We start from the raw sequence: 14,634 nt of genomic DNA, 5'->3' as shown, positions 1-14,634 counted from the left end.
GTACCGAATTATGTGGTGGCGAAACGGAATAGATGATACCGAAATAATTAAACGCGGTCACAGCAAAGTTAAAGATAATTACTTTTTAAAAATCACGAAAAAGAGATCTCTTTGCAAAAATTCTCAAATCGGGAAAAAATCGAAAAAAAATTTCAATTGAATCGAATTTTAAAATAATAGTACATTTTATTGACAAACTTTGTAAGGATCTTTAAACATTTGCTGTAAAAAATCAGCGAACAATATTGAATTCAGTGGCTATTTTGTGAACAAAATAAAGAATAATTTTTCACTATATACAATTTTTCACCAAAAAAAAATGAAATAAGGGCGAAATAGGATGTTAACTGACATCTACCTTTCAACTCCAGGGCCCTTTTTGGGGTCTTGGCCACTTTTTTCATATTTTGGCCCTTATTTGGCATTTTTGTTTATAAGGGGGTAGAGAACCTCTTCGCATAAAATTTGAAATTTTCGCAGTAGGTCTCATATTGGTCTTGACCACATTCATCAATTGATTTGGCAAAAAAATGCATTTATGCTACCCTGGTGTAGGAAACCATCATACAGATAATTGCCACATAGGAATTTATTTAATTAAAGTCCCTACATTGGAGTATCCCCAAGTCCACTTTCATATCTAATGTGTGGTCAGAAAATAAAATTTTGTATTCTATTGAATTTGTAACCCCAAGAGAGTATTGGTTGGGAACGTAGATTTGGGATGTACATCTATATGAAATAAATTGTGAAAACATGAACAAATTACAAATGTAAGAAAGTAGCACGGGACCGAATATTTGTTGAATCGTCATTGAATTATGATGAAAAATGAAAAATATGGGTTTTATGGATTCTCCAACTTACAATTTAAATGGCAAATAAAATTAATTCCCATCTTACGGTAATGTGTGTAAAATAGTAATTATATTTGACTATTCTGAAATAATTCTGCCCTTAATTATCAGGTGAATAAAACTATTTTTACTTATTTAAATCACGCGAATTTTTTTTCAGTTTGACATGCTATGTTGTTCTGCTTTATTTTTGATTTGGCCTCTATATGTCATCTTCGTTTATAAGGGGTAGAAGAAAGTTTTCAATGTAGGTCGATGTTTCGGAGTAGTGCCCATATAAAGGTACCTCCTGATTTTACCATATTTTAAAGGATTTGGTTAAAAATGTGTATTTGGGGGGTGAAAATCTTACAAAAAATTTTTGATTTGGCCTCTATATGTCATCTTTGTTTATAAGGGGTAGAAGAAAGTTTTCAATGTAGGTCGATGTTTCGGAGTAGTGCCCATATAAAGGTACCTCCTGATTTTACCATATTTTAAAGGATTTGGTTAAAAATGTGTATTTGGGGGGTAAAAATCTTACAAAAAATTTCAACATATCTAAAATTTTAGAATTTTCTCCATGTAATTGTACCCCCTCAAGTCCACCTTTTGGCGGACAAACAGACCGACATGGTAAGGGGGACTTATGAGGACTCTAATGCACAAAAAGTAATTAACTTTGGATATTCATTCATTCATTCAGCCCTCAATTATGAGGTGTGCAAAATACAGTACATTCCAAATTACTGCTCATTTGACTGGAAAATTTTGCTACGATTTTTACTATACTAAAAATTAATTTGATCCCTTACATGGAGATAAGATTGATATATACTTTTTGATAGGTTTGTATAGCACATCCACACATTTGAAGCCCACGGTTTAAATATTGAAGCCCACGGCTTAAATATGGGTACAAGCATGGTACAATGAAGAGAAGGTAGGTCAACTTTGAAAAAATTGCAAGTAAAGAGGTCTACCTGTTTGGCTTGTAATGTCAGAATTAGTATCAAAACAATAAAAAATCAAACAACTTGTTGCATTTATTTTGAATAAATAATTGAAAAACGCGATAACTGAATGAAAGGTCAACACTTATTTTCAAAATCATGTACTATATATCTCTAAAGGATTATATCGCTACAAAAACTCTAGATTTTGTCGATGCATGCGTTGAAATGAACATTTTGAAAAAACCCGAATTTGAATGTTTTCTGAACAATTTTTTTGTTATTGAAAAGAAAACACATACATAAACAAAAAAGATGACATATTAGGCCAAAAAAATAAAAACATTAAAATCATATGGTATCATAGCCCTACCTTGATATCATTGTACCATGGGTACAAGTATTTTAAAACACTTTTAATTGACCAGTACGTGAACACTAATATCAGTCATATCTGTGAATAATTATGCTTTGACAAATATGCATAATAGAAAAAAACTACGGGCCGGCAACGCGGACCTGGCCAGCTAGTTTATTATAATTTCAATTGGGAGTCTATTACAAATGATATTCTCGTATTACAATTGAATTGTCTCGAATTGCAAATTATAAGGGCGAATAACAAATGAAATGTAACGACCTACAAACTAAAACTTTTCTCTAATCCCTGTAAAAATATTCCTTACGAATTGACAATCTCTAAAAAATATTACGTTTTGTTTTATTTTGAATTATTTCCTTTGAAATTAGAATTTAAAAAAAAAATCATGTTTGCAAAATCTATTTTTCTTTTCTTTTTTTTTGCGTTTTTGATTTGAATTAAAAAATAAAGTAATTTGAATTTTAAATTAAAAAAAATGGAATTACAAATAAAATAATTTGAATTTCAAATGAAATGGAACAAAATACAGACGAAATTTTCGAATTGTATTTGAATTATTTCGAATTTCAAACAATTTTTTTATTGAAATTCATCTGAAAAAAGGTTGTGATCCTGAAAAAAATATTACGGTTAGAATAATAAAAAAACTAATAATGAAAAAAATATTTTTCAAATATTAGAAGAAATCTATATCTATAAAAGAAGAAAATGTTTGTATGTTTGTTTGTAATTTATGGGCTCCACTTGGAACTGGCATGAGAATCGGAGGTACCTCCCAAAAATTATGATTTTATATGCACATATCTATTGATAGATTACATATATAGTCTCCAAATTAGGAATGCATAATGGAATTAGGAACAAAAATAAATTTGCCAAATTGTATTGAAATGAAATTTTGAATGTGTAACCTGTCGTCAAGGAAGTGGACGGAAGAAAACAGCAACATCAGCAGAAATGGTTCGAAAAGTAAAGAAGCGACTTCGAAGTGACTCGAAACCCGCGTCACAGTGACCGAAAAATGGCTCGTGAGCTGAACATATCGCAATATTCCATTCGGCAAATATTGAAAAATGAGCTCGGGGTAAAGCCATTAAAATTCCAAAAAGTGCAAGAACTCACACCACAACAGAAAGAAAAATCAAAAGAGCTAAATAGTTGCTTTGCTTCACCAAAAGTTGTCAACAGCCGAATTTGGTTTTCTCCGATGAGAAAACATTCGTTGTCCAGCAGTTTGTAAACAAACAAAATGATCGTGTTTACTTGCCAAAGAGGTCAGCTGAAAAAGGTTATCCCCATGGTGATGTGGGCCGCCATAACAGCCGATGGTCGCTCTTCGCTCGTATTAATCGACCTTGGTATCAGAATAAATTCCGAATATTATCGCGACAATATTCTGGAGGGTATATAAAAGTCTTAGGCACGCAAACATTTTGGCCGTAGACCTTGGATATTCCAACAGGACTCAGCACCATCGCACTCAGCACGCGCCAACCAAGAATGGGTACAAAATGAAAATCCTGTAGCATCCATTACGGACATCAAATACCAAATTTGAAATTTTATATAGGGCAATACCAAAACGTGGACCTACATGGCCCCTTTTTAAATCCCAAAAGTCCTGCAGACATAATATACGTTTGAGTAAAATTTTATCAATCTACCTTAATTCGTTCGGAAGCTAAAGTGATTTCCACTGACGGATGGACGAGCAGATCGCTAAATCGACATAGAATTTTATGCTGATCAAAAATATATATACTTTGTGGGGACTAAAATGTATATTTCGAGGTGTTACAAACGGAATGACAAACTTAGTATACCCTCCATACTATGGTGGAAGGTATAAAAAGTCCGATATTTCATTTTATTCTTTTCCACTTTTGGTCTAATACAGGCAAAATTATTAGCTTCTGCGAATTTTGATGAAATTGAGACCCAGATTTTGCTAGTGTTATTATTATTTAGACCATTGGTGGGAGAGGGGCAGTGGGAACACATTATTCATTTTCTTATCTAAATATTACAATGTGTCGAGTTTGAACTATATCGGATTCTCTCCTCGCTCAATATGTGAGAGATAAGGAGTGGACCCACATTTCCCACATCCAATGACCGAATTTTGGACCAATTCGACCAATCTGGCTCTATAGCCAGACTGAAAATATTAAGTTTCTAGCTAGAATTGCCCTGGAAAAAATCTCCTTTAGAACTCGTCCTTGAAAAATATCCCTAAAATTAACAATGTTAAAAACTTTTGCTTGTTCTCTTAACAGCTATTTTAAGCTCAAAAATCAAAATGTAAAGAGCTTTGAAAAAAATACATCACATGACTTTGGCTCTAATTCACAAAAAAATACATCACATGACTTTGGCTCTAATTCACATACTTACACACATACATGTATGTGTTTATTGTCCTGCTGCGACTGCATAAGTTGTTGCTTTGTTCCTCAAAATGTTTTCGGTTTTCCCCTTTTGGGAGCAGAAACATTGACGTTTGCTCTCACAGTTGCCACTGTTTCCACTGCAACAACGGCTGCTACTGTTGTTGTTTTATTTGTTTGTATGAATATTTATTGTGACAATTTAAATGTTCATTTTCATCGACCATGATATGCAGCAGAGTATATAAAATATATTCGACAAAGCGAAACAAATCTAAAAAAGATTTTACCAACACTAACACACATTTAATTGTGCATGTATGTGCAAATTGTCGTTTTGCGCGTGTATTTGCATGGAAGAAATGTTAAGATGGGTTGTTCAAATTTTTGAAATGATTTTAGCTTTTTTGTGACTATTACTTTTTTATTTTTGAGAGAGCTGAAAAATTTAAATTTTGAAATAGCAATAAATGTTTATTATAATAATAATTTTATTGTCCAACTTATTATTATTACTTTTAACAGTAATGATAATAATAATAATAATATTATTATTATTGTTATTGACAATATCATTACTATTTTTAAATTGCTTAATAGGTACTGTTGAAAATATGCGATAAAAAAATACGAAAATGCTAAACATTTCTTCACTTCGACCCACTTTAATGTTCAATGTCCTTTTACTGATACCCACACATGTCTATTTTCATACCATATGTCATTACACACATTTATGAGTAGGCCTTATATTTATATCTGTTCTCCGCCAATATGCATTACAGCTGCATAAATGTCGTCTAAGGCAGCCAAACTACGAAGAGGAGAGGGTAGAGAAGAATAGTTGTTATTACAAAACAACTATCGAATCGCTTTATATAAAACTAATAATTTCTCTCGAAAATAAAGTAATTCTACGCAGTCAAATATTATTTATTAGTCTTATGGCTGCATTATGAATAAATGCCCAGCCATGCCACCAAATCAGATGGGGGTAAATGCAGTGCGATAAAAATCACAATTACTCTCTCGGCCAGCTAATTCTTTTCCTTTGTTGGAATAAAATTATGTTATTTTAAGGCAGTTATTTTCGTGCTCCGCGATAATGCTTAATATGTTTCTTTTTTCAACAAAAACTCAACGATGTATCGTTAATATAACAAAATCTGACGGAAAATAATATGGACTTTTTTCTTGCGTAAAAGTTATATAGATGTCTTATAAACTTTTTTGGTAATCTTTCGGAACTTCCAATACTATTTAAAGGTAAATAGACTGGGATAAAACATAAAATAGGACGGTATCAGAAATGAGAAAGCATCCACTCGGAGGGAGATGGTCATCAGACGAAATATGAGTTTTCCATGCAAAATGTATGAAAAATTTCAGTGGTCACTCCAGACTACGTCAATGATTTTAAACCTCAGGTATCTTCAGATGCAATCAGTGTGAAACATCATTACCACACTAAAATCCAGTTCGAGAATGGACAATATCGATTCACTCATTCTGGTACCGTTATAAATAGATATTTCTGGTACTTCCCCATCTCATATTGAGCGAACTTGGCATATCGTAATACTTAAATAGGACACAGGTCAGGTGCAAAAATGGACAATATTTATACCCTACAACACTATGTGTTGGGGGTATTATAAGTTTGATTGGGCCAGAATTAATGTAACACCTCGAAATATTGGTTTGCCATATAGGAAAGTATATATGGATCTTCCTAGCTCGCCGAGCTGAGCCGATCTAGCTATGTATGTCCGTCCGTCCGTCTGTCCATGTTAATTTGTAATCACGCTACAGGTCGCAATTATGGCCCGAACCTTACGAAATTTTGCACGAAGGTGGGAATAGAAGCCTATTTCTTTTGGAGATGATCGCCAAATGTTTAGGGGTTGAAATGGACCAAATACTGAAAAATGTCGGATTTTGCAGTATCTATACAGGTCGCAATTATAGAATTTCGCATGTAGCTAGAGTTTAGGGCGGGGAAGAAGCCTACCAATTTGGGTCGTCATCGGATAATATTTAGCGGGTAAAATAGACCATATTTTTTTTGTTGAAAAAATTCAAAATTTTTCATTAAACCGCGAATATTTTAAATCCCGGCGAAATCACAAAGCCATGACAAGGTTACTTCTGATCTTTACATTGATGTTAAGATCCAAAAAATCGAATATATAGCAAATATATGCGATAAATATGTCTATCAAAGAAGATATGCTTGAAAGATCTCATATATGGCGAGAACAACTGAACTGATTTCGACAGTTCTCATTAATTCAGAATGGCCTCTTGGCAGGAAAGGAAAAACGTCTAAAAAACACATACAAATATCTCTCTAAAGATTAAAATATTGATTTTGTAACATTTTCTCATATTTTTTCCATTTTGTCATATTTTTGGCATATTTTCATTTTGAATTAAACATTTGGTAATATTTCTACAGCTAACAAAACTAGAATTGAAGCCTACTCTTTTTGGAGATGATCGCCATATATTTAGGGGTAGAAATGGACCAAAAAACTGCAAAATTGTCAGCAGGTCGTAATTATCTAATATCGAAAATTAGAGAACGAAACCTGATGGTTTTCTTTTATTATTTGTCACAATATCTTGTGGAATTCTTTCGAGTATCTCACCTATATGGACTGTATCACTTATTATAGTGTTGTAGGGTATTCAACGGTCGGCCCCGCTCGACTGTAGCCTTTGCTTACTTGTTTTTTGTTATGTTGGAGAGATTCAGAATTCTTTTAAGTAACTTTCCTACACAATTTTAAAAATAAAACGAATCGAGTTCCCGATACAGGATGAGATGAAAAAACTGCAACCAACTTCAGACTGCTGTCATTTCTAAGCCATTCGTCCGACGGCTGTTAAAATTATTCCAGTGACAGCTCGTTATATTGTTTACAAGCGTACAAAATCATTTCGGTGAAAAAGTTCTTCGTGATGGATTTTAAGAGTGATACTGAAAAACCACAAGTGGATATAGTTAGAGCACTCCAGCATTTAAATGTAAATAAATCATTTGTGTCTCGTACCATCGCTAGTTATCGTGATACTGGTAGCGTAGCCCGACGTCAAGGAAGTGGACAGAAAAAAACAGCAACATCAGCAGAAATGGTTCGGAAAGTAAAGAAGCGACTTGATCAAAATAGCTTGTGAGCTGAACATATCGCAATATTCTATTCGGCAAATATTGAAAAATGAGCGATTGAAATTCCAAAAAGTACAAGAACTTACACCGCAACAGAAAGAAAATAGACTCAAAAGAGTTAAAGAGTTGCTTCACTTGGCCGAAAGTGGTGAACTGCCTAATTTGGTGAGAAATTCGATGAGAAAACATTCGTTGTCCAGCAGTTTGTAAACAAACAAACTGATCGTGTTTACTTGCCAAAGAGGTCAGCTGAAAATGTGCACCTTCGGTTGGCCACCTTCGGTTGGCCGGCCATGGTGATGGTGTGGGCCGCCATAACAGCCGATGGTCGCTCTCCGCTCGTATTGATTGACCGTGGCATCAGAATAAATGCCGAATATTATGGCGAAAATATCCTGGAGGGCGTATTTAAGCCTTGGGCACGCAAACATTTTTGCCGCGACCTTGGTCATTCCAACAGGACTCAGCGCCATCGTACTCAGCACGCGTCACCCAAGAATGGTTACAAAACGAAGTTCCTCGCTTCATTTCAAGCGCACAATGGCCACCAAAATCTCCGGATACCAATCCGCACTATTGTGGCTTGAGTGTTTTATAAAACAAGGTTGGCACTAAAAAATTCCAAAGTGTCGATCCCCTCAAGGAAGCGCTTCGCTGGGAATGGGCCAAAATACCGCAGAGCAACATTTGAGCAGCGTGTGACGGTTTCATTGGCCATTTGAAGGCCATAATTCGTGCCAATTCGAAAAATCTAAACTTATTCTAAAATTGGATGCTATTTCCGACATTTTTATACCCTCTACCATACTATGGAGGGTATATTAACTTTGTCATTCCGATTATAACTCCTCGAAATACTCATGTCAGACACAACAAAGTATATATATTCTTGATCAGCGTAAAATTCTAAGTCGATTTAGCGATGTCCGTCTGTCTGTCTGTCTGTCTGCCTGTCCGTCTGTCTGTTGTAATCACGCTATCTTTCGAACGTATTGAGATACAAGGCTAAAATTTTGCACACAGGTTTATTTTTACAGTAGGCAGGTTAAGTTCGTAAATGGGCCAAGTAGGTCCACGTTTTCATATAGCCCCCATATAACGGTTACTCCCGATATTCGGTATTTTGATGATTTTAGCGACATTATTCACCGGAATAGTTTCAAATGTAGTATTTCATATTCGAAATAGTTACTACAGCCTAAGACAGAAAACTCTCTGTGCAGGTCCACGTCTTCGTATAGCCCCCATATAACGGTACCTCCCGACATTCGGTATTTGGATGATTTTAGCGACCTTATTCACCGGAATAGTTTCAAATTTAGTATTTCATGTTCGAAATAGCTACTACAGCCTAAGACAGAAAATTGTCTGTGCAGGTCCACGTCTTCGTATAGCCCCCATATAACGGTACCTCCCTATATTCGGTATTTTGGTGATTTTAGCGTCTTTATTCACCAAATTTTTTTCAAATTACGCATTTAGAGTTCGTAATGGATACTCCAGTCTGTGACAGAAAATTGTCTATACAGGTCCAGGTCTTCGTATAGGCCCCATATACCAGTAGCTCCCTATATTTTTTTGACGAGTTTAGGTACAATACTCACCGAAGTTGTTTAAAATGTCGTATGTGAAGTTCGTAATGGATGCTACAGAATATGACAAAAAATTGTCTACGCAGGTTCAGGTCTTCGCACAGCTCCGATATAACGGTACCTCCCTATATTCTATACTTTGATGACTTTAGCTACATTATTCGCGTTTATTTCAAGTTCCGAATTTTAATTTGATAATGACTCATGACAAATAATACCTGTGTGGGTCAACGTCGTATAGGCACCAATATAACGGCAATATTCCGTATTTTTAAAATTTTACCAATTTTTTTTTTTTTTTTCAGGATTTTATTTCCAAATTCGTGGAGGGTATTCAAAGTTCGGCCAGGCCGAACTTACTGCTTTTTAACTTGTTTGCTTTCATTCAATAAAAAAAATGTAAAAATGATGGCGTTTGTTGCCGTTCTTTATCTTACCCTGTAGAGACCAATCTTAGTCTGTTGTAGAAGATAAAATTTTTAATTCCAAGCTCTTATAATGCGAAATTGGTATCCAATTGCCTCTAAACTTCGCATTTTAAATGGCACAACATTACACCTCTGGTACCTCGTTCCAAAATTGTCAAAATTCTTAGTAATAACATTTATTACGAATAATTGAAATATTTCTAAGCCCTTACTTATGGGTCCAGGTTGCGATTTTGAGAAAGTACACTGTTAATTTCTAAAATGCATTATTTTCAGCACATAAATCTATTTTAACAAGTAATAAATTAGTCAAGTTCGACCTGGCCTGGCCAGTTGCAAACCAACACATGCAGGGATTCGGTTTAAAAGCTACAGATGTGATACTCCAGAAATAGAATGAACGAAATTCTCAAGATATTGCAATGCATAAATGGACTACTTAAAAAATAATTCGAAATATCAAGGTTTACTTTCTAAAATTCGTTTTCGAGCAATGTGTTCATTTCTAATTTAAAAGGTAATAATTAGGACCTCTTTCGCACAATCCTCACAAATCTACAACCAATATTTTCTAAAAAATACCTTCGATCAAAAAAAAAAAAAAAAAATACCAAATAAAGCATCAGAGTAGTTTAATCACTGCTTTTGATTCCAGATTGAAATAATTTTTTCGAAATTCTTGTTTTCCAAGCCTGATGAACATTTCATGGTAGAATAAGGAAGGTAAAATCATGCAATCATATGTTTACATTTTTTTCAAAAATTATTCAATTGGCAACATCTCATTGTCAAAATTTGTATTTATTGAAATGAATTTACCTACTTTACCATGGAACATTATATATATATATATATATATATATATATATATATATATATATATATATATATATATATATATATATATATATATATATATCATGTTTATGTATGATTCATTTCATTTCTCAAAATAATGAAATGAAAGCATGCAAAGAGATAATCTTGGGAATGACAGTATTTAAACATTTAGACTCCTGTACATATCAGAACATTTTGAACCATTTGATTACGAATTAGCATGGACGAACACACATTGCTAAATCGGGTCAGCATGTTGATATGGAAAGATCCTTGTTCTACATGTTAGGTCTAGGACCAATATTACATGGTGTTACAAAGATTTTGGCCCAATCAAGCTTCGCCCGGGTCGAACTTTAAATACCATCCACCATGAGGTAGAAACAATGGATCAATGTGATTCAGACTCTGGCGGAAGAACCTATTATGAACTACAAATACCGAATTTTAAAGAAATCCGATAGAAAATGCGACCAAAATCATAAAAATAGCGAATGTCGGAACGTACCTTTATATGGGGACTATTGTAAAACGTGGACCTATATAGACAATGTACTGCTATCGGAAGTAAAGCCGTTTACATACTCTTAATATTAAATTTTAAGTAATTCCGTTAAATCATGCGGCTAAAATCATTCAAATAACGAATGTCGGGAGATACCGTTATATGAGACATATACGAAAATCTGGACCAATAAATAATTTTCAATACCAACCATCCTAGACACAATATAATTTATTATGCAAAATTTCTTGTTCTACGTCAGATAATACAGGCTGTATCTTGAATAGGGAGGCAGACAAGCGAACATATTTTAATCGAGTTAGAATTTTTTTGCTGATCATGGGGTCTTCGACAGATATTTTGAGGTTGTAATAACGGAATGCCGATTTTATTTTGTTCGCAACCCAGAAAACTTGTTGCAGAGTGTTACACACGTAAAGAGCTACCCAGGAAATCGACTAGCCCTTTCATTATAAACTACCTACATAAGCTACCAATATCATTTAGCAGTGCTGCCGTAGAGCGGACCCTTCCTTGTACCTAGGTACCGGCAGATCCCTTAACTTTAAATGTCTGCGAATATATTTATTTTTGTAATAATTTGATTTTTTTTCTCTATAGAAGTAATGTAAATAACCCTTCCCTTTCTGAGACATTACACTTCATGTTGTTCATGAATTAGTTTTCTATGTAGATACTATGATTTTATTTAAACAAATCACTGCCAAGCTGAAAATTTTTGAAGTGAGAAAAATAAAAACAATATTAAACTGTAAAACAACTGATAAAAACCTTAAATACTCGTTCATATTTAATCCTGCTTTCAGGAAGTGGAAGTCAAAAGGGCAACAACAATGTAGATTTTTTTTATAATTACCGGAAATATGTTCATCTCCCAACGAAAAAACGACAACTAATAACATCGAGCCTTAAAAGAGTTCTCGACTCGCAAACACATTCTACCAATCGGATATACTTACTCGATAACATGGCATTGTAGTGTAACTTCCGATTTGGAACACATCCTCTGCTTGTTATCTTTGCAAGATATTGTACAGAACACTGAGCTTTCTTTCTATGTGCAAAATGTCCAACAATTCTTGAATGTTATTCCTGTTGTTGCTGTTGTTTTTCTTCTTCTTCCACTTTGTCTTTTTCGTTATATGGAAACATTTCATGTTTATGTAAAAGCATCTCCGTTTCATGCTTTACTTCATAACATTTCATATGCTACTCCTACCCAATTTTGAATTTGTTTATATTGATAGCGCAGTTTTTTTTTGCTTTTTGCTCCACCTCCTACAGCTTCTTTGGACATAGGCAGGGGTATGTCACTCTGTGTGTGTTTTCCTATTTGATAGTGTTTCATAAAAATATTTCCCATTTTTATCTTCATTGCAGATCCCATTGCATTGACGGCTGAATTTCTTGGCTTGGACAATCGTTCGACAAATCCAACAACAGCAACAACAATGACAAACAACATTTTAAATTTAGCTAACGTGGGCAACAGCACCAGCACTTCTTCGTCGTCGATTATTGGCAAAGTTTGCGGAGCCGTGGGGGCTAATGGTATTGGTCGCATGACTGCCATAACTGGCGTTGGAGGCGGAGTTAATGCCTCATCATCCACCACATCGGCCTGCAATGGCACTAGTCTCCAAACCAATATCGATGTCTTGAATTGTAATGGCAATGCAAATGCCTTGGCGGCCGCTTACATGCCACTCACACCCAGCTCCACACAATCCTCCATATCACCGGGCACAACGGCAACGGGCAACACTTTCGACATGTTCCAGGTAAGTTTTGTAGTAAACGATGACCATACGCCCATGGGCCATCGAAAATAATTGCATTCGATCTTTTTTCTTTCGCCAGCACTTCGAAATGCACTTCAGAAAAATTCCCATTCACTTTATTTGTTGTATTTCGATATTTCATTTGCATTGATTTAAATTTTCAAAAAAAAAAATATATATATATAGAAAAGCGAAGAAATTACGAACGAAATAATTATAAGCTGACTGAAAATGAAATATTTGACTATTTAAAAAATAGCTACTTCGTTTTTTTAATTTTAAAGACCATATTTGTGGCTAAATTAAATATATTCTAACTTGCGTTACGATAATTCAAAATGTTGACCCTTTATGGAAGAGATGACGAATTAGCGGACGCGGCTCAGCACTATCCATAGACATAAGAGATAAATAAGCAGGTGTATATTTTCTTCGGATGTTAATATTAATACTGATACAAAAAATACGGATGTGCTAAGTATTGGATGGAGGGAACACTACTTTAATTGTTAGATTAGTAGTTGTTAATTAAAATTTGTCGCATGCTGCAACATTTTTAGACTTTTTGGGGGAGGTACCAGAAGTAGTGCCCCCACTAAGCCCCATATTCACACAAACGGACGAATGGACATCTCAAGATTGACTCTTAGTGTTTCGAAACAGATTTCGCCCAAGAAATATTTTGGCCATATCAAATATTTACCAACTAGACACTAAAAGCTCTTTTTCAAAATTTTAACATTCCAAGCAAAACTCTTAAGTAATACCACTCTATCTCTCTCTTTACCTCTTTTTACTTGTTTTGTTGTCAGCATTCATTTATTGATCTAACTATGTCAGTCCAAGAGCATATCTGGCTCATTGGTGCTCAAAATAACTCTGAAAGGAAATATAAGAGTTGATGTAACATTTGCATACTTTTAAAATTTGTAGATGAAGTTCGAGGATGGATCAGAAACAGAAGACAGAATTTTCAGGAAATATTAATCTCACAAAAAGAATATGGAAAATCCGATTCTATTAAAATTTCGTTCATTGTCACATCTCCATATGTAAACCCTAGAAACAAAAGTGGTCTCAATATAAAATTTCAGAAGTTCAGCTCTATCCCTTCAACCAATACCAAATAGTACTCTTCGTACAGTTAAAGTACGCGTTTAAAAAAATCGTCATATATTCACCTGAGATACCAACAAAGACCTCAATCTCAAATTTCGGAATTTCGCCTCTGTTATTTCCCCCATTATCAAATTTTGTATTATTAGTACAATTATAGTACGCATATCCTAAACCAGCTGCATCCCTCAACCACCGACACCAATAGTAATCTCCATACCGAATTTTACTACCACTACCCAAACCCACCGCTAAATCTCAATCCAAGAGATCTCAATGTGAAATTTCAGGATTCCAGCCCCATCCCTTTACCAAATACCTAATTTAGTAGAACTTAGTACGTTTCGAAAAATTATAGTATACGTTTCCGAAAACATATCCATAACTTAACCACCGACACCAACAGTGACATTAATATCAAATTTCTGGATTTCAGCTTTATTCCGTCACCCAATACCAAATTTAGTAACCATTTACTACATTCGTACAATTATAATAAACACTTCTCATCCCAGATACCAACAGAGACCTCAATATCAAATTGAGCATCCAGCCCCATCCCTTCACCCAATACCAAATTGGTACAATTTAGTACTTTTCGTACAAATAAAAGACACATTT

At 34.4% G+C, this 14,634-nt stretch overlaps 1 protein-coding gene across 1 annotated transcript in view; it reads left to right on the top strand.

The window, feature by feature from the left end:
* Nucleotides 1-12,963, top strand: part of LOC131807195 (uncharacterized) — a 147,014-nt gene extending 134,051 nt beyond the window's left edge. Inside the window, exon 4 of the mRNA XM_059132238.1 lies at nt 12,497-12,963. Within this exon, the coding sequence (XP_058988221.1) occupies nt 12,497-12,948 (452 nt within the window). The 3' untranslated portion in view covers nt 12,949-12,963. The remainder of the gene's footprint in view (nt 1-12,496) is intronic.
* The last annotated feature ends 1,671 nt before the right edge of the window (nt 12,964-14,634 follow it).

Source organism: Musca domestica, unplaced genomic scaffold, assembly GCF_030504385.1.
Source record: "Musca domestica strain aabys unplaced genomic scaffold, Musca_domestica.polishedcontigs.V.1.1 117, whole genome shotgun sequence".
Lineage (NCBI taxonomy): Eukaryota > Metazoa > Arthropoda > Insecta > Diptera > Muscidae > Musca > Musca domestica.
Note: the sequence above shows the minus strand (reverse complement) of the source record. Positions and strands in the feature narration are given on the sequence as shown.